The sequence below is a fragment of the Haliotis rubra genome, unplaced genomic scaffold (genome assembly GCF_003918875.1).
Source record: "Haliotis rubra isolate DU_JTF1 unplaced genomic scaffold, ASM391887v1 Scf1482, whole genome shotgun sequence".
In the NCBI taxonomy this organism is placed as follows: domain Eukaryota; kingdom Metazoa; phylum Mollusca; class Gastropoda; order Lepetellida; family Haliotidae; genus Haliotis; species Haliotis rubra.
This window is the reverse complement of record NW_025765428.1, coordinates 12,978-32,210: the sequence shown is the minus strand read 5'-3', so window position 1 is coordinate 32,210 and position 19,233 is coordinate 12,978. Positions and strand designations below refer to the sequence as shown.

The following is a 19,233-nucleotide window of genomic DNA, read 5'->3' as shown; positions in this document are numbered from 1 at the left end:
TCAACCTTAGTTTTGGCACCCAGTTTTTGCAATATGTTTGTACATGATGAACATTAGATACATGGTGTTTTTTTTGCATTCTCAGCCCTAAAACTTTAATAATGTTGATAATCATTTGGCTAATTTGAATTTTCAAGTGTATAGTTTCTTTTGCCTGCAAGTATATATATATATATATATAAAAAACATGAAGTAAATAATAAACCAATACTTTTCGTGATGAGTAAATCTGAATAAACGCAATGATATGTTATTCTTTAAAGGGTACTCTAGGGCACACATCTTTCACACATTGGCAAAACTGTTCCTAATATAAAAATAGTTTAATCACATTGATGCCATGCAACAAATATATTTCAATAAAAAAGGCCCATGTTGAAAATGAACGTATACGACTTAAAACAGTTTAAAGAACACTCGCATTTGGGGTTGGTTGTTTTTAATGCCGCACTCAGCAGTTTTCCAGCTGTATGGCGGTGGGCTATAAATAATCGACCAGATAATCCAGTGATTGACATCATGAACATCACTCTACAAACTGCAAGACGATGGTGTATCAACCAAGTCAGCAAGCCTGATCACCCGAGACCGCCTCCGTGGTGTAGTGGTTAGAGCGTCTGTCCGGAGAGAGGAAGGTCGCGGGTTAGATCCCCGACCACATCATACCAAAAGACGTTAAAATATGGTACTTCTTGGTCCCTGCCTGGCGCTCAGCATTAATGGGTACAAGGACTGGTCGGCTCGGAGTCAGTATAATGTGTCAGAGTGGGATATTCATGCTTCACTGCGGCATGGTATCTCAGTTGGCTAGCACTATAAAACCAGCTTAAGTCTGGGCTAGTACAAGCAGCCGCACATACACATACACACACATGCACTTCGTCATATGAGCGAAATATTCTCAAGTACGACGTTAAACCCAATTTCACCTCACTTCACCTCACCTGCTCACCCGATCTTGTTAGTCGCCTCTCAGGACAAGCATGGGCTGCTTGTTATTAGTTCTAACCCGTATTTTCAAAGATAAAACACCCACATATGGAAGGCTGTGTTGCTTTACACACAACCCATGACAGATTGCAACGTGTATATATATACAAGCGAACGTTCTAACCACTAGACTACCCCACCACCCCTTCGGGGAGGAATTTACCCTTGAAGATCCGGGTAAGAATATTGATCTTCAGTAACCCATGCTTGTCGTAAGCAGCGACTAGCGGGATCGGGTGGTCAGGCTCACTGACTTGGTTGACACGTCATCGGTTCGCAATTGCGCAGATCGATTGCTCATGCTGTTGATCACTGTATTGTCTGGTCCAGGCTTGATCATTTACAGATCGCCGCCATATCCATTGCTGGGGAGGCGTAAAACTAAACTCACTCACTCACTCTCTCGGGGAGGAATTCGGGATATGAATGCATGACACTGCAAGAAGGAAACCTGTCCTACCTCAGTGGATATTGTGGCCAACTGTATGTAGAACGGGGCGGTGGGGTAGCCTAGTGGTTAAAGCGTTGGCTCGTCACACCCAAAGACCCGGGTTCGATTCCCCACATGGGCACAATGTGTTAAGCCCATTTCTGGTGTCCCCCGCCGTGATATTGCTGGAATATTGCTAAAAGCGGCGAAAACTAAACTCAGTCAGTCAGTCAGTCAGTATGTAGAACAGTCACATGACATATTTTCATAGATCAGAATTTTCCATGGATTTCTTTCCATCAAGGTCACTTTTATTATCCACGACATTATAATATATTCGTAGCGGTTATTGCTCTCAAAATGCAGATCGATAATCAGAGCTCAGTAATAGATCAATAATCAATTGTAATCACAAACCCCACCAAAAAACCCATGTGGCCAATAACGGGACAAACAATAACATTGTGCAAAGGAGTGAGTGAGTGATTTAAGTTTTACGCTGCACTCAGCAATATTCCAGCTATATGGCGGCGGTCTGTAAATAATCGAGTCTGGGCCAGGCAACCCAGGGATCAACAGTATGAGCATCGATCTACGCAACCGGGATACGATGACATGTGTCAACCAAGTCAGCGAACCTGACCGCCCAATCCCCTAGTCGCCTCTTACGACAAGCATGGGTTGATGAAGACCAATTCTAACCCGGATCTTCACGGGTTTTGTGCGAACGAAACAGGCACTGATTAATACCATGATCAGGACGACTGAGGATACCCACTGTTGAGACACCCATGCGAGTATGTTGTTTACATTGCAGTTTTAGGAGTCAGGAAACTGCCTCAGTTATAGAGGATACTAAACGACCTTCCGTGTAATACCATTGTGATTTAAACAATATTTATTCATTATTAAATGAACGGATTGGTAAAAATGCTATAAGCCTATAGAAATACCTCTCCGAATACAATGCGATGGGAAACATTTTATATACATACCATTGTGACAGATGTATTAGCATTGTGACGTCATAGCTGTAAAACATTATGACGTCATACGTCTATCGGTATTACACTAGTGTAATATTGCCGTAAATATATATAGAGGATACTAAACGACCTTCCGTGTAATACCATTAATTTTATTAAACGAGTTAATGATTCTTTCACGAGTTTAATAAAACTGGTATTTCTGGGAAGCGAGTTTAGTATTCTGTTGATTACTCTCCGACATAAATTGATAAAAACTGCGGCGAAACTGCTTACAGTGTGATGACTCTCAGCTTTCCCTGAGTCAAGCAAGCTCTAATACCATTGTGACAGATGTATTAGCATTGTGACGTCATAGCTGTAAAACATTATGACGTCATACGTCTATCGGTATTACACTAGTGTAATATTACCGTAAATATATAGAGGATACTAAACGACCTTCCGTGTAATACCATTAATATTATTAAACGAGTTAATGATTCTTTCACGAGTTTAATAAAACTGGTATTTCTGGGAAGCGAGTTTAGTATTCTGTTGATTACTCTCCGACATAAATTGATAGAAACTGCGTCGAAACTGCCTGTAGTGTGATGACTCTCAGCTTTCCGTGAGTCAAGCAAGCTCTAATACCATTGTGACAGATATATTAGCATTGTGACGCCATAGCTGTAAAACATTATGACGTCATACGTCTATCGGTATTACACTAGTGTAATATTGCCGTAAATATATATAGAGGATACTAAACGACCTTCCGTGTAATACCATTAATTTTATTAAACGAGTTAATGATTCTTTCACGAGTTTAATAAAGCTGGTATTTCTGGGAAGCGAGTTTAGTATTCTGTTGATTACTCTCCGACATAAATTGATAGAAACTGCGGCGAAACTGCTTACAGTGTGATGACTCTCAGCTTTCCCTGAGTCAAGCAAGCTCTAATACCATTGTGACAGATGTATTAGCATTGTGACGTCATGCCTGTAAACATTATGACGTCATACGTCTATCGGTATTACACTAGTGTAATATTGCCGTAAATATATAGAGGATACTAAACGACCTTCCGTGTAATACCATTAATTTTTATTAAACGAGTTAATGATTCTTTCACGAGTTTAATAAAACTGGTATTTCTGGGAAGCGAGTTAAGTATTCTGTTTATTACTCGCCAACATCAACTGATAGAAACTGCCGACAGTGTGATGACTCTCAGCTTATCGTAACATTATGGCGTCATCCGTCTAGCGGTATTACACTAGTGTAATATTGCCGTAAATATATTACACTGCAGTATTTTCCACCAGCGAGTAATAAGTTTATGTCTTGCTTTAACCAACATAATACTATGTAAAGTTTAATTTGATGTTTCATATTTTATGAGGATTAATTAGTCTCCAAGTATATCTTTAATATCTGACACAAGTAAGATAGATTGGCTGATTATCCAGTCAAATTACTCCAGCACTATTACAAGTGCTTAAAGCATATAGTTGCCCATACTGTCATGGTTTGTTTTTTTAAAAATTCATCTTTGAATTTTTGGCACCTCCTCAAGCTCACCTACAATCTTCTAAAACTATGGTTTATGAACACGATGAAGTGGCAAGAAGTCAGTTTCTCTGGTCGTCAGAGAATTCAAATATCAGTGAACAATAAAACACAATAAAACAAACACATAAAACATCATGGACTGAAACTAGCAGTATACTCAAGTTTACCAGAACAGTGTCAAAGAGTGACCAGGATCAGTTACATTTCCAGTCCTTGGAGTTTTGTTTCAGTTAATAATCTATTAACTCAAAGTATTCAATATAGGTTGACTGAGACAATTATTCTGGTTATACAGAACAATATGTATCACTTTCACATTATTTGTTTCATTTTTCATATACTCAGGCTTAGCTTAACTTGAAAGCTATCACCATGACATGTCAACAAATCATTTCTAATGCCTCAGCTTATAAAAGTATGTGATCGAGACTACCAGTTGTCCGACTATCATTTTTGTGGAAGGCGCGGTGGCTGAGTAGCAGAGATGCAGAGATGCCAACCCCAAAGTGTTGCAAATAGTAGCTTCAAGGATTAAAATTAGTAGTTTGACCATAAAATTAGTAGTCAACTAAATACTTAAAATCATGATGGATTCTGGAAAGATAATGACACACTGACTGACTGAGTTTGGTTTTACACCGCTTTTAGCAATATTCCAGCAACATCACGGTGGGGACACCAGAAATGGGCTTCACACATTGTGCCCATGTGGGGATTCGAACCCCGGTCTTCGGCGTGACGATCCAACAGCAGATTTCAAAATTATAAGCATTACATTTCTTCTTGTCATCTCCTTTTGGCGAAATGACGGAAATTTATGTTTTGTCTATATATACGAATTTTAATGAATTTTCTTCAAATTTCGTAGAATTTCTAGTGCACTCGTATTGGCGTAGTTTGAGCTAAAATTAGTAGTGACTATGATAAAATCGTAGAGGTTGGCATCTCTGGAGTAGGTTAGATGGCTGACTCGCGATTATGTGCCTGATTCTGAGATGCTGTTCTTTAAATTATTTACCAAAACTGGCATTTTATCTGATACAGTGATATCTTCTATGAATGCCAGAATTGGAGATACCTGATCAAGTATCAGATATCAAGTGATATCTCCTTGGGGATTTTGCTGCAATTAAATTGTATCACAATGCTTTGAAGACTTGAAGACCGCTTTGATGTCATTGGTTACCATGACAGCACAATCACGTGACATCACTAATCTCCGTAGCTGTAGGTTTTACATTCAAGACTCTGATTGTTACTGTTTACAAATGGAAGAATGATTTTGGATGAGCTCACAGAAGTGTCATTTGAAATAAAATATATCAACTTGTGTCGAAATATTTCACATCAAATGTCACTTCGTGAGATTCCCATTCTTAAATCCGTCAACATCAATACAAAGACATTTTGGCCAACATTTATCATCAGCTAGTCTGTGCGGCTTGTACAGACATAATTTCTCACAATCAGAGCGACTTGTCCGCTGCCCTAGTAAGTATTGTCTGTGTATGTGATGACCTCCAATGACCTCTGAAGATGCTCTATCACTGTCTGACATCCTGCCGACATATCGGGCACGTGGCGTTTCTCTGCAACAACAAATTTCCGTCATTATGCAAATGACTCATTAGTAAGAGGCTACTAACAGGATCGGGTGGTCGCGCTTGCTGAATTGTCTGACACATGTCACTGTATCCCAAATGTGTAGATCGATGCTCATGCTGTTGATCACTGGATTGTCCGGTCCAGACCTAGTTATTTCAAGGCTCCAGATAAGGGCCGTATCGGCGTATGTACGGATAAAAAATATGCACGATACGGTAGCAAATATTTAGAAAACGTAGCAGGTACGCACCACAGCAATGGTGTACGGTCTTAGAATCATTTACAGACATATTTATCTGAAAAAAATATTGGTTTATTGTTTATTGACCTGTTTACACAAGACTATCAATGTTGTGGTGCAGATATGAAACGAAACACAAGATTACTGATACGCCATTAAATTCCACTCAGTACTCTTAAGGTTTTCCAGTACTCCTGTAGTGAAAAAATATGGAGTACGTACTCCTGATATTGAAAAATTATCTGGAGCCCTGTATTTACAGACTGCTGATCTACCTGGAGTATTGCTGAGTGTGGCGGTAAACACCTAACAAACAAACATGACTTATCTTGGCTTATACTTGGACACAATGTTGGAAGCAAATGTTGGGAGAATCCATTTCATGGAATTTGAAATATTCATGACAGCATAAATGTTATGTTTATATCCTTTAGATTTCTATGAGTGAAAACAGTTGCTGGTTTGGAGAGACTGTTGTACCCCATGGGATGACATATCTGTCACAGTGGGTGGCTAGTTAAAGTAACTAGTTAAATGGAATTAATTAAAGGCACACAGAGGCCAAGATAAGCTGTGTATCCGGGTAAAATATGCATAGAAAATTTCCAATTATGCTTTGAAAAATAATTGTTGCGTACCAATTAAGCATTTAAATTGTTAGATATGCAAAATGTTTAAAAAAAATGCTTACAGAATATATTTATAAAAATCGCATTCGTAATCAAAAAGACATCGATTGCTATCCAGTTGTACTGTTAGTATAGGACTAGTGTTGTACTGTCAGTATCGGATAAGCGATTTTTTTATGAAATCATTTCCATTATATTTAAGTTGGTTTTGATTAGGTATGATAAAAGGCAGGACATACCTGCTTAGTAAACTTACTCAATGACATAATACTTAGGTGAGTAAAATGACTGAAATACACACATATTTGAAAGCAGTGGGTAACTGAAAATGAAATACCAACTCAACATTCATAATACTCACTCCAAAAAATTACAGTGGGTACAGTACCCACATGAGCTAAATCTAATCTGGAGCTCTGGGCACACCATCATGCCACACTAAAAATCAACATTGCATTTGTCTCATTAATACTGTCAGCCCCCAGCAAAACTGCAATTTCATTTATTCCGGGAAAAAATTACGTATTAAGATTGCAATATGAGATTAAAAAGTTTGAATGAATTAATGCAACGTTGCATTAAATCGACTCTCGCACCCTCTACCGACCAAACGTTATTTCAAGCAAACCCCATAGAGTTATGTACCTTGGAACGCTCTTTATGAATATCCTATAACACAACATGTGATTGAGGCCAGTTCGGCAAAGACTGACAACAACGTGTGCAACAGTTTTCGATGTAAGGAGCAATCATTTACATTCCATATATGGCAAGTGTTCTCTGTTTGGAAGCTGTTCGCCTTGAAGTTTCAATTATCGATTTCAGGCAAGTCGTAAGTCTTTTATTATATCTATAGGGGGTGAGGTGAGGTGAAATTGGGTTTAACGTCGCGCTGGAGAATATTTCGCTCATATGACGACGTGCATGCGTGTGTAGGTGTAGGTGCGGCTGCATGTACTAGCCCAGACTTAAGCTGGTTTTATAGTGCTAGCCTACTGAGATACAATGCCGCAGTGAAGCATGAATACCCCACTCAGACACATTATACTGACTCCGAGCCGACCAGTCCTTGCTGTACCCATTAAAGCCGAGCGCCAGGCAGGGACCAACAAGTACCATATTTTAACGTCTTTTGGTATGACGTGGTCGGGGATCGAACCTGCAACCTTCCGCTCTCCGGGCGGACGCTCTAACCACTACACCACTGAAGGGTCGTATCAATAGGAAGCTGAAGTGAGTGCATATGCCCCAGTATATATATATATTATAGACGAAAAAGCGAAAAAGCTCTACATTGTGCCTTTAAGATATTGAGGACAGCACAAATGTTATTTTAAGATACTATTTATTCTGACTATAATTGCTGCTTTGGAGAGACTGTTGAACCCCATGGGGTGACTTATCTGTCACATTGGGGGGTGATGACTTATCTGTCACATTGGGGGGTGACTTATCTGTCACATTGGGGGGTGACTTATCTGTCACATTGGGTGGCCAGTTAAAGTATATGATCAGGCACCTACCTTCAGCCACTCGTCAATGCACTCGCTATGATACTCGTGTAGACAGGGTAGAGTGCGGAGTGTCTCCCCCGGCTGGAAGGCAGTCAGACACACCTGGCAGTCTGTGTTCTGGGCTGCTGAAGCACCTGCCTGGAATGAATGTGTGGGCAGGTTCCCGATCTCCTCCTCACTGACCCCCTTCCGCTGAACCTCCCCCAGCCTCTCTGCCAACTCCCACAGGCCCTGAACACAATCAATACAAGCAATACAGCCAACCAATCAACATTCAAAGGTTTGCCTCTTAAAACATAATTTGTACAGGAAAATACTAAAGAAACTAATTTGATGCCTACCCAAAAACTAGACAACTGCAACAAGAAGACAAAGTCATCAATATCCCCCGCAATGGCAAAATACTCTTCATGATTATGTCTATGAGTTATGATTATGTCAAATATTTAGGTGTGTATATAGAAAAGTGGAAGGAGAGTATTGAAAGGTTTTTGAAGTTCTGCTCCCGAAAAGACCACTACCACCAATTTCAGGCTAAGTCAAACTTGTTGCCACGGAAAAGCCAAAAATAGTTTATTCGGAATTCCAAAACTACCAAAAGGCACCAGTACACCACCAGATCTATCTATGTGCCAAGTTTGGTGAAGAAATAGTGAACGGTTTTAGAGTTCTGCTCCGGAAAAGAGCACTACCACCAATTTCAGGCTAAGTCGAACTTGTTGCCATGGAAATGCCAAAAATATTTTATTCAGAATTCAAAAACTACCAAAAGGCACCAGAACACCACCAGACCAATCTATGTGCCAAGTTTGGTAAAGAAATAGTGAACGGTTTTAGAGTTATGCTCCGGAAAAGACAAATGTGCACGGACGGACGGACTCCATTTTAATACCCCCAGCAAAACGCGTTTCGGGGGATAATTATAGATGTTCTGTTACGGCCAGACCAATCTTATTTCTTGTTTTAACAGATCCACTGGTCCTATTTTTCAAGAAAAATAATAAAAAATAAAAATTTATTTTCCCCGCTCAAAAAATAAAATTTAAAAAATCTTATAGGCCAAAATTGTAAATGTGCCAAAATACATTGATTTATGGCTCGTGCACCTAAGTTCTGTCTCTGTCACATAATGTAATTACACAGACAGGCAGGTGTGATACTTGTACACATGACATGTTATTATGTGTGTGGGTTGCAAACAAACTGCATCCATTTTTCTCGGGATGACTGGATCGGATGGAAACCGGTGCAAACTCAGATTGTCAGTTTCAAGTCCTGCTTGAACAAACGACAGTTTCCAGCCACGCAGTAGTTCACCATCTCCGTATTTGTTGATTTGATCAAACGCAAATGCAGAAAAAATGAGCATGTATTTACAAAACCCAACATCTCTATATATACACACACAATGAGCCCTCAGCCTATTGGCAAATGAACCAGCCAATGAAACACTTCGTTACAGTTGAGTGCACACCCAACCGCTCTGACTGGGGGGCTGGAGGAATGATGCCAACCCAAGGACCAATTATTGCACTTTTGATTTGCGATTGTACGCTTATAATTTTGTTTATTTGTTTTTTGCACAATCAGCAATGTATATTATATGTCATGAATAAGTGATAATTGTGTTTTAATTATGTTGGTTGCATGTGACCTTTAAAATAAAGCTCCCTATCGTAACGGTTTCAAGGGGGTATGTGGCATCATCTAGTAGTGATGTTCCGATGATCGAAAATAATCGAAAATCAATCGAAAGAAGGATTAAAAATGATTATCGATTGTGAAAAACATATTTTCGATTTATCGGAATTTTGTTGTTTTTGTATAGCACCCTTGAATGAAGTAAACTAACCATCAGAGTTGACGAATATTCACGAACAAACATGCTCTTAACAGCGTAAAAATGTGCACATTGTAAAATTTTAACCACTTTTATTGTTTAATTACAATTCCAGTGTCTTTCTTGCATGCGTGCATTTCATTGCATGACACCTTTGGTTATAAAAAAAACAACAACATTAATTTGAAAAAAGAATGTTGAAAACCCATAAACTTGTAAATTACATTAAAAATGTATATATTTCGATTACAATTGATAATCGTTCACCACAATCCTCCGATAATCAATACTGGATTTGGTTTCCGATTCCGAACACTATCATGTATTTTGATTTCATCAAATTTTTAACATGCTGATATTACCAGGTTTTCAAATTTGCAGCTTTTATTGATAATTCAATGCCAGGAAAGAGTAACATTTTAATTTAAGATAAATTTTCAAGGCACTGAACACTCAATAGAAACCCAAATCAGAAAACATATAATGTTTGTCTCCTTAATGATTCCATATGATTTGCAGTGCAGACCCAAATCACTTATTCAGTTATTCAACCCATAGACAACTATCATCAACAGTCTGCTCAGAGATTGAATTAATTAGTTTATTTTTTTTTAGCAATATTCCAGCAATATCATGGCGGAGGAAACCATACATGACACATTGTACCCATGTGGGGAACCACTAGGTATTCAGCATGACCCGCTTAACCACTAGACTACCCCACCGCCCTCTCAGAGATTGGTTTGTACGAAACATTGTAAAGTATTCCGAGAAGGATTTCCTCACATCGTAGTCACTGACATCCACGTTCTGCTCATTGCCCGTGAAGTCTGCTGCCCGGCTCATCGCCATCACCAACAGCATTGGGTCTTGCTGCAACACATGCAGAATAGCCAGATAAGAATTTGGTTAAAATAGTATATCCTTCACATTCAGCTCGAATTTGGAGCAAAATTGAAGCATTGGTTCATGGCTCTCAAATCCCACTAATCAACGAGGACTACCATTGGATTTGGCAGCCCAGTTTAGTTGTCTGGGACTAGCAGAATGTGAACTCTGCAATATTTCAGCTATATATGAAAATAATCAAATCAGGATAAAACACATCCGGTGAATGACATCATGAGCATCTATATGCGTATTTGGGATACGATGACATGTGTCCACCAAGTCCGCGAGTCTGACCAATCGATCTCGTTAGTCGCCTCACACTGCAACTGAATAGAATGAGCACATGCTTGTCCCACAAAAACAAACGAACCAAAATAAGTACTTTTTAAATACATATATACTTATGGAAACGAATAAGGGAACGCATGAAAGTACAAGTGTTCCTTTATTTATTTCCAGAATTTCACCCACAGTGCAATACAAAGCTTGTGAAGAAACCTGGAAAAGAATAAAGGAACACTTGCACTTTCATGTGTTCCCTTACTCGTTTCCATGAGAATATAAATATTCTATATTCAGGTAAACAATAGCTCAACCAACTAATTATTTAGGACAAATGTCATTAAACAAGAAAGTGCAGCGTAACTTTAAATCAATTGTTGTCGCCAGTAATGCAAATTATCGCTCACCATGATGTTGATGAAATCGCTGTTCATGCCGCCTCCAATGGACAATAGCATTGTCTCGGGTCAAACTCTCCATCTGGGAGCTGGGCTGTAGACAACATAGGTTACCATGGTTACCACAATTATGCCAACTTACAATCTTGTCCTTAGGAACTACATGAAATCTTTGACACAAAACACAGAAGTTTACCTCGCAATTTCTGTGTGATTTTGGGCTAAGAGTTTTAACACTTTGTATGCATATTCCTGTCCGTCCTGTAAGTTTTATAGTGTCAACTCAGCGGTGGGGTAGCCAAGAGGTTAAGGCATTCGTTCAGTCACACCGAAGACCCGGTTCAATTCCCCACATGGGTACAATGTGTGAAGCCCATATCTGGTGTCCCCCGCTGTGATATTGCTGAAATATTGCTAAAAGCGGCGTAAAACTAAATTCATAAGTAGTTGAATACACACAAGGTTGGTCAAATGTGTGGCCGACCATCAAAGGGAAATAACTCTCTGCTACATCACTACATCGGGAAAGTTTTGCTTCACGATGGAGATTACTTAACACCCACTGTAAAAAGTATTTTTATCATGCATTATTTTCCTGTAAAATTAGAACTTGACATCTTTGGCTAAATATAGATCCTCTTCAGGCCAAATCACTGGCAATTAGGGCCTTTTCAAGGCTAAAACAATTTTAAGTCCTTTTAAGAGAAAACAAATACAAATTTCAGTCTTTTTTAAGCCTATGTGAACCCTGTAGCTGTAGCAACCATAAAATTTCCAACACCTGTGATTGGAATCAAACTGCGGACCTTCTGATCTTCTAATGATATATGGATGTTTCTGTGAGCAAGCTGACAAGGTTGGTTTGTTTGCAGGAACCAGTCGATTTTGATGACCTTCATGTAATTTTCAAGGTCACGCGCGACACTTTGAAGATTTCAGCATGTTGTCGCACTCAGCAATATTCCAGCTATATGGCAGCAGTCTGTAAATAATCAAGTCTGGACCAGACAATCCAGTGATCAAATTGGGATACAAGAAAACAAGGTAAGGATGTCATGTGTCGTCTTCACTGACATAAACAATTAAAACATGGACATATAATTTGAAATTGAAACAACATCCCACAAAATGTTCTCTGTGTATGTTACCGGCAGCCTGTTGGTGTCGGATCGGAAATCTTTGTCTCCTGAACGGATGCGCCGAGGCGAACTGTACGAAGTTCCTTGCTGGTCCCCCACTCTGAACCACAGTCACTCTTTGAGGGTGTCCGATCACACGGGGTCGGAGGCCTGCCCCCTGGTGACCAACATCTGCATCAGACTGGCCCACCTGGAACAGAGATCTTCACCGATATAGTAAACAATGTTATAACAAACATGTTCATAATGGAATGACTGATGCATGGTACTGGGATCTTGTCCTTGCCGTTTTTATTATTTTTGTAGATTTTAGTCTAAATGCGCATAACAAACTATGGTTGCAACTAACTCAAATTAATAGTCAGTTTGAGTGTCTGTCATCACCGTAGGGGCGGTGGCGTAGCATAGCGGTTACAGTGTTCACTCGTCAGGCCGAAGACCCGGGTTTGATTCCCCACATGGGTACAATGTGTGAAGAATATGTCTGGTATCCCCCACCGTGATGTTGCTGGAATATTGCTAAATGCGGTGTAAAACTAAACTCACTCACTCACTCATTACCATAGTTTACGGTAATACACATGGTGTTTAAGGACATCTCTGTGCATTGCCTTCTGTAATACTGGGACTACCATTTTATCATTTTGCCAAGTAATGTTGTGATAAAAAAGACCTGTCATTTTATCATTTTGTGAGCTCAAGTAGTGATATAAGAGACCTGTCATTTTACATTTTGTGAGGTCAGCTAGTGATAAAAGAGACCTGTCATTTCATCATTTTGTGAGGTCGGCTAGTGATAAAAGAGACCTGTCATTTTATTATTTTGTGAGGTCAGCTAGTGATAAAGGAGACCTGTCATTTTATCATTTTGTGAGGTCAGCTAGTGATAAAGGAGACCTGTCATTTTATCATTTTGTGAGGTCAGCTAGTGATAAAGGAGACCTGTCATTTTACATTTTGTGAGGTCAGCTAGTGATAAAGGAGACCTGTCATTTTATCATTTTGTGAGGTCAGCTAGTGATAAAGGAGACCTGTCATTTTATCATTTTGTGAGGTCAGCTAGTGATAAAGGAGACCTGTCATTTTATTATTTTGTCAGGTTATGTTGTGACAAAAGAGACTGCAGTTTATCATATTGTGAGATTATGCATGGAAAAACAATGACAAAAGAGACTACCATTTTATCAATGATAAAGAAACTGCCATTTATCATTTTTTTAGGTAATGCATCGCTGAAAGTGATAATCATTTGATCATTTTGTGAGGATCGGTACAGATAAAAGAGACTGGCATTTTATCATTGATAAAGAAACTGCCATTTATCATTTTTTGAGGTAACGCATCGCTGAAAGTGATAATCATTTCATCATTTTTGAGGATCGGTACAGATAAAAGAGACTGGCATTTCTCATTTTGTGAGGTTATGTCGGGATAAAAGAGTATTCAAGTACAGATAAAGATGTTTTATATTATTACAATGAATACAAATTACAACAACATAAAATCCCTAATTTTCAGAAAGATAGTGTGTTTACACTTCTTTCTAGTGTTGGGAATCGGAAAGCAAATCCCCAGGTTTTTTTCTAATTAATGTTTCCTATAACTAATACTGTCATGCAATGAAATGCACTAATGCAAGAATGACACTGGAATTGTAACACAATAAAAGTGGTTAAAATTTTGCAATTCCCATAGCTTTACGCTGTTGAGCGCATGTTTGTTCGTGAATATTCGTCAGATTTGATGGTTAGTTTACTTCATTCAAGTGTGTTATACTAAAACAACCAAATTCTGATTAATCGAAAATGTGTGTTTTACAATCGATAATAATAATCGATTTTCGATCATCGGAATACCTCTACTTCTTTCATGACAAAAACGGCATGAATGTGTAAAGTCAGGTCCGAAATGCTCCATTTGAAATCCAACACAGAATTATGGAACTTGACCGTTCATGTACTTTGAGTTATCTCTCTCTCTGACCTAGAATATAGTGTAAACTTTCACAAGTAAAATATATATATAAATATAGCCATGTGGATGAGTGTTTGCGTAACACATGTTGTGAGAGGTACACTTTTTAAAATAATTCCAAATTTTAATCTGAACTTTGAAAATCTGATGTCGGGCTGGCTTAAATTATCGATAATCGGAAATATCGTCAGTAGGAGAATTTATTATTGATTATCAATACGAAAATTGTGTTATTGATATTATAGTACATTAACTTTTGTGATGGATAAAAGTTTTAATTTTCCCACTCAAAATACAATTTTAGGACTTTATTCATGGTCTGCTTCTAAATTATGTTCTGGACACTGTTTTGTCGGTAATAGATGCAAAAACTCACTCAATCACTAGTGATGTGAAATATTTATTTATTTCACATATTTTTTACATTTTGCTCAAAGTTACGCTTTGTGATATTTATTGATAATCGATTGAGTTTTAGTTATTGATTATCGATCACAATGATCCATATCAATAGCCAGCCTTACCTCTTGGACATGGCATCAAACAAACAAACGAAGAAACAAACAAAGAAACAAACAAGAAACAAACAAACACACCTCTGGGACGCCTCCCCTGAGTCGTTGAAATCCTAGCTGTTGTTGCTGCTGCATGTGTCTCCGGCGCTGGCGCCTCCTCCTCCTGCCTCTGAAGCTGCCTGCGCCAGGAGTGAGTCCACTTCCGTCATTCCCCGATAGCGATTAAACTCTTTCTGCAATTGTTCAGCACACTCACTATCACTGGCGGCTCCATTTTCCTGTCCATTCATCTCCTCGGCAAGTTGTTGAGCGAAAGCAACTGGTCCGCTAGAAATTGCGTTGATCTCTGTTCCTCTTCTTGTTGGAGCTTCCTTGCCAGTTCCTCATCTGTGACCAGCTTGTTGCAGCTTGTATGCCCTCAGGGGCCAGTTGTACCAGAATAGGTTTGTCTCCCTCTTTTCCTCCCCCAGAACTTGCCATTTTGGGAAATGCCTCTGAAGAAGATAATGAATAATTATAGAAAGGTTTAGCAACATATCAGTGGGTGAGTGGGCAAGTGAGGAGTGTGTGTGAGTGAGTGAGTGAGTGAGTGAGGAGGAGTGAGTGGAGTGAGTGAGGAGTGAAGTGAGTGAGTGAGTGAGGAGGAGTGAGGGCAAGGAGGAGTGTGTGTGAGTGAGCAAGTGAGTGAGTGAGAGTGAGTGAGTGAGTGAGTGAGTGGGCAAGAGAGGAGGAGGAGTGAGTGAGTGGGCAAGTGAGGAGTGAGTGAGTGAGTGAGTGAGTGAGTGAGTGAGTGATTCCCCTAAAGTAAAAAGTGCGATAGGTGACAACAAAATAATGATCGCTTTGTTAAACAACTTTTTATTTGGGTGTCCAAAATTATGAGACAAATCATCAGAGTTGGTCTGTCGATTTCATGTGACTGTGCAAAATTTGGTTTCGCGTTGCAATTGTAAAGATTTGGTGTTAGTGAGCTATTCATCGGTCTCAGATGAAACCAAAGGACTGTACAACAAGTAACTTCTATATTGAAAATATCTACATGATCTGAGGCCTTCACAACAATAGTCAGACCAGTCAGTTGACACACATTCACAGCGTGCAGGAACCCGGCTTCATGTAATCAGTGACTCCACAAAGAATGGGTCGTTGGGTCCTCTCAGAAGAATATCAATATTGTTTGAATTGACATGCACACATTGGAAGTGTGACAACGCTGGATGTATAGGAAGTCAGCCACTTTTGTAGCTCTTTTAGCATATCAGACAAGGAAATCACTGAATCGCGACTTTGTTCACTTAAGACTGTAGGCAAAACAGGATATGCTGCAAAATTAGTCAGTGTTAAATTTCAATATATTACCAAAGGAAAAGGATATAAATTGACATAGTAATACACAAAGGGAAACAATGGTGTTTTGTTTCAAATTTAAAATTAGCAATTCCTAATTTGAATTACCAGTCGAAACATTTTGACGTAAATTTGTTATGTTTTTATATTGTCATGCACTGATGCCTCAATTAATACATGTACTTCACTGTTGTTTGTTTTGTTTGTTTAAAGCCACACTCCACAATATTGATGCCTCAAGTAGGGACCGTTAGGGGCTAGGGGGGTGATGATGATTTTTATGGAGAAGCTTGTACAATGAGAATGACCCCCCCTAGAATTTATGTACAAAATAAGTGACCCCCTGCATGTCATGTACAAAATCAGTGACCCCCCCTCCCCTACCCATCATTTCTAAGCATAATTTTAAACATATTTTATGTACAAAATTGATGACCCCCCCTAGTATGTGTGTTCAAAATTGATCAACCCCTAGCTGGCCAGAACAAAATGGGTGACCCCCTTAAAATCATCATCATCTCCTCTTTCAGATACCCCACCCCACCACCATAAATTATGAACGGTCCCTTACCCAGCAGATACACAGCTTATCTGTACCTCTGTACATACAAGAACAGGAGCAATATAATTATAGAAGACATGGTCATCTATGTCCCCAGCCACTAGTGGTGTTCGATGATCGAAAATAACTGAAAATTGATCGAAAAAGAAGGATTAAAAATAATTATCGACTATAAAAACATATTTTCGATTAATCAGAATGTTGTTGTTTTAGCATAACACACCTAACCATTTAAATTGATGAAACATTCAATTAGAACAAACATGCGCTCAACAGTGTAAAGCTATGCACTTTGGTTTCATGGCCTCAGGATACTCATGAATGATGGTATATAATATTATATTTAATGATATAGAATAAAACAATCAAGCAATGAAAAGATGAAAGTAAGCATTGTACAAATTTAACGACTTTTATTGTTTAATTTCAATTCCAGTGTCTTTCTTGCATGCTTGCATTTCATTGCATGACAGTATTTGTTATTAAAAAAAAGAAATTAATTAGAAATTGCCTTGGGGAAAATGCTTAAAACTCGTGATTACATTAAAAATTTATATATTTCGATTATAATCGATAATCGTTCGCCACATGTGCTCCGATAATCGATAGTCGATTTGGTTTCCAATTCTCAACACTACCAGCCACAGTGTTCTGTTTCTATTTGGTTCCTGTTTTCTTACTCCACTACGACATTCATGTCCTGAAAAAACATACCACATTTGGTTTCCCAATCTATGATGGTTACTGAGAAAATCTGTTCCCATTGGAGATAACAAGCACTAAGTCCAGAAATGCTTAATAAGGGCCATAACTAGTGGTTTTAATTGAAATATTTGGAGATTGGTCGCAGTGACCAAATGACCAGGCAATTGATCACATTTTCTCATAATCAAACACAAACGATTTTGGAACTACTGTTTTAGTGCTTGAAACACTTCATGATGGAACATTTCTTAGAAATTATCAAGGCCTGAAAACTTGTTTAATTCTCAGAAAACTTACTTCACTTACTGAAAAGTCATGACAGAATATTTTTATAAGACTTTGGCAAGTTTATGTTCATGACATATTATATATCACATATTACGCGTCTTTGTAGCAGATGTGACATTAAATAGTAACTCACTCACTCACTCTTTGTAGCAGTGTTATCCCTCGCTCACCGGCTCAGGTACCACTGCTACAAAGATACATATCAGACCATATTACCCTCGAGAGAGAAGCATACAATTTATAGTGTCTGTCTGTGTGTGTCTGTCCAATTGTCTGTGCATCAGTGAGAGTGTCGAAAGGTTTATTTTGTCGTTTAACATCACACTAAGTAATAATACTGCTATATGATGGCTGTCTGCAGGTAAACAAGCCTGGACCAGACAATCCCATGATTGACATCCTGGGCATCGACATAAGCAATTTATTTTTGTGTGTATGTGTTTTTGTCTGTGGGAGTGTGAGTATGTGTAAAAAATTGTGTGTTGAAAGGGAGTGTTAGTTTGTTATTAACGTCGCTCTTAACTATAATCAAGCTATATGGCGTATATAAATCGAGTATGGACCAGACAATTTTATGACTGACACCATGAACATCGATATTTATGTGTGTTTTCGCTATGTTTCATTCATATTAGAAATGCGTAATTTTTACCAATACGAAAATAACTTCAAAAGGATGATGTAGAGTCTGTGATGAATCACTACTGTTGTTTTTAGTTTCTCATTACTATATCACCACTTGAAGGCACTTCCCTGTTCAGTCTTTTGCGTAATGGGTGGCAGGAAACCATCAAATCTCCTTGACAACGCCAGATGAATAAACCAGAAGGAACATATACTTACTTCACACACCTGGATGTACGTAATCAAGGCAAAATATTCTTCACCTGCCTCATTTCGGTTTCGGACTGTACGGGTGTATTCCTTGAAGTTATGGTGATTCCCCATACAAACTCCTCACAGCGATAGCTCTTCGTGGAGCTCACTATTACCACACCATCATTGAACACTGGTTCCACGGTTAATTTGCGCAGCAAGCTAACGCTTTTAACCAACCCGCTAATTAGACAAGGAGCCCAGTCCACGTGGGAAACGAAGCTCCCACGCGCTGGGAAAGAGCTTTACAAAGGGGCGTAACTCTAAAGTGTATTACTGTTTTGGTCAAATGTAATGAAAGTTTACATCGTGACATTAAGATCAGAAGTCGGGGCATGGCTCTATGTATTTTGTGATATGTATCTAAAAAGACTGCCAACTGACAAAAGCGCAAGTGCTTTGTAATCAATAAAACGACACCTAATATGTATGAAGTTGCCATAAAATATGAATATGTTTACAACCA

General features: G+C 38.8%; 1 protein-coding gene and 1 long non-coding RNA gene across 2 annotated transcripts; both read right to left on the bottom strand.

Moving 5' to 3' along the window:
• Positions 1-29: 29 nt before the first annotated feature.
• LOC124269869 lies at positions 30-1,175 on the bottom strand. Its single transcript, XR_006896629.1, has 2 exons — positions 945-1,175; positions 30-574 (listed from the first exon to the last, which is right to left on the bottom strand). It is a non-coding gene; the product is annotated as an uncharacterized LOC124269869 (long non-coding RNA).
• Positions 1,176-5,366: 4,191 nt separating this feature from the next.
• Positions 5,367-18,909, bottom strand: LOC124269867 (RING finger protein 44-like). Its single transcript, XM_046704918.1, has 7 exons — positions 18,735-18,909; positions 15,071-15,483; positions 12,510-12,690; positions 11,371-11,455; positions 10,577-10,663; positions 7,960-8,181; positions 5,367-5,550 (listed from the first exon to the last, which is right to left on the bottom strand). Exons 4-7 carry the CDS (start codon positions 11,419-11,421, stop codon positions 5,506-5,508), a joined length of 405 nt encoding a protein of 134 aa, XP_046560874.1. The 5' UTR covers positions 11,422-11,455; positions 12,510-12,690; positions 15,071-15,483; positions 18,735-18,909; the 3' UTR covers positions 5,367-5,505.
• Positions 18,910-19,233: the final 324 nt, after the last annotated feature.

Excerpts from the sequence above, each read along its gene's own strand:
- LOC124269867 (XM_046704918.1), bottom strand. The coding sequence starts at position 11,421 with ATGCTATTGTCCATTGGAGGCGGCATGAACAGCGATTTCATCAACATC. Across the intron at positions 10,664-11,370 it reads GCGATTTCATCAACATCATG|CAAGACCCAATGCTGTTGGT; the intron begins GTGAGCGATAAT and ends CATGTGTTGCAG. Across the intron at positions 8,182-10,576 it reads TGGATGTCAGTGACTACGAT|GGCCTGTGGGAGTTGGCAGA; the intron begins GTGAGGAAATCC and ends GATTGTGTTCAG.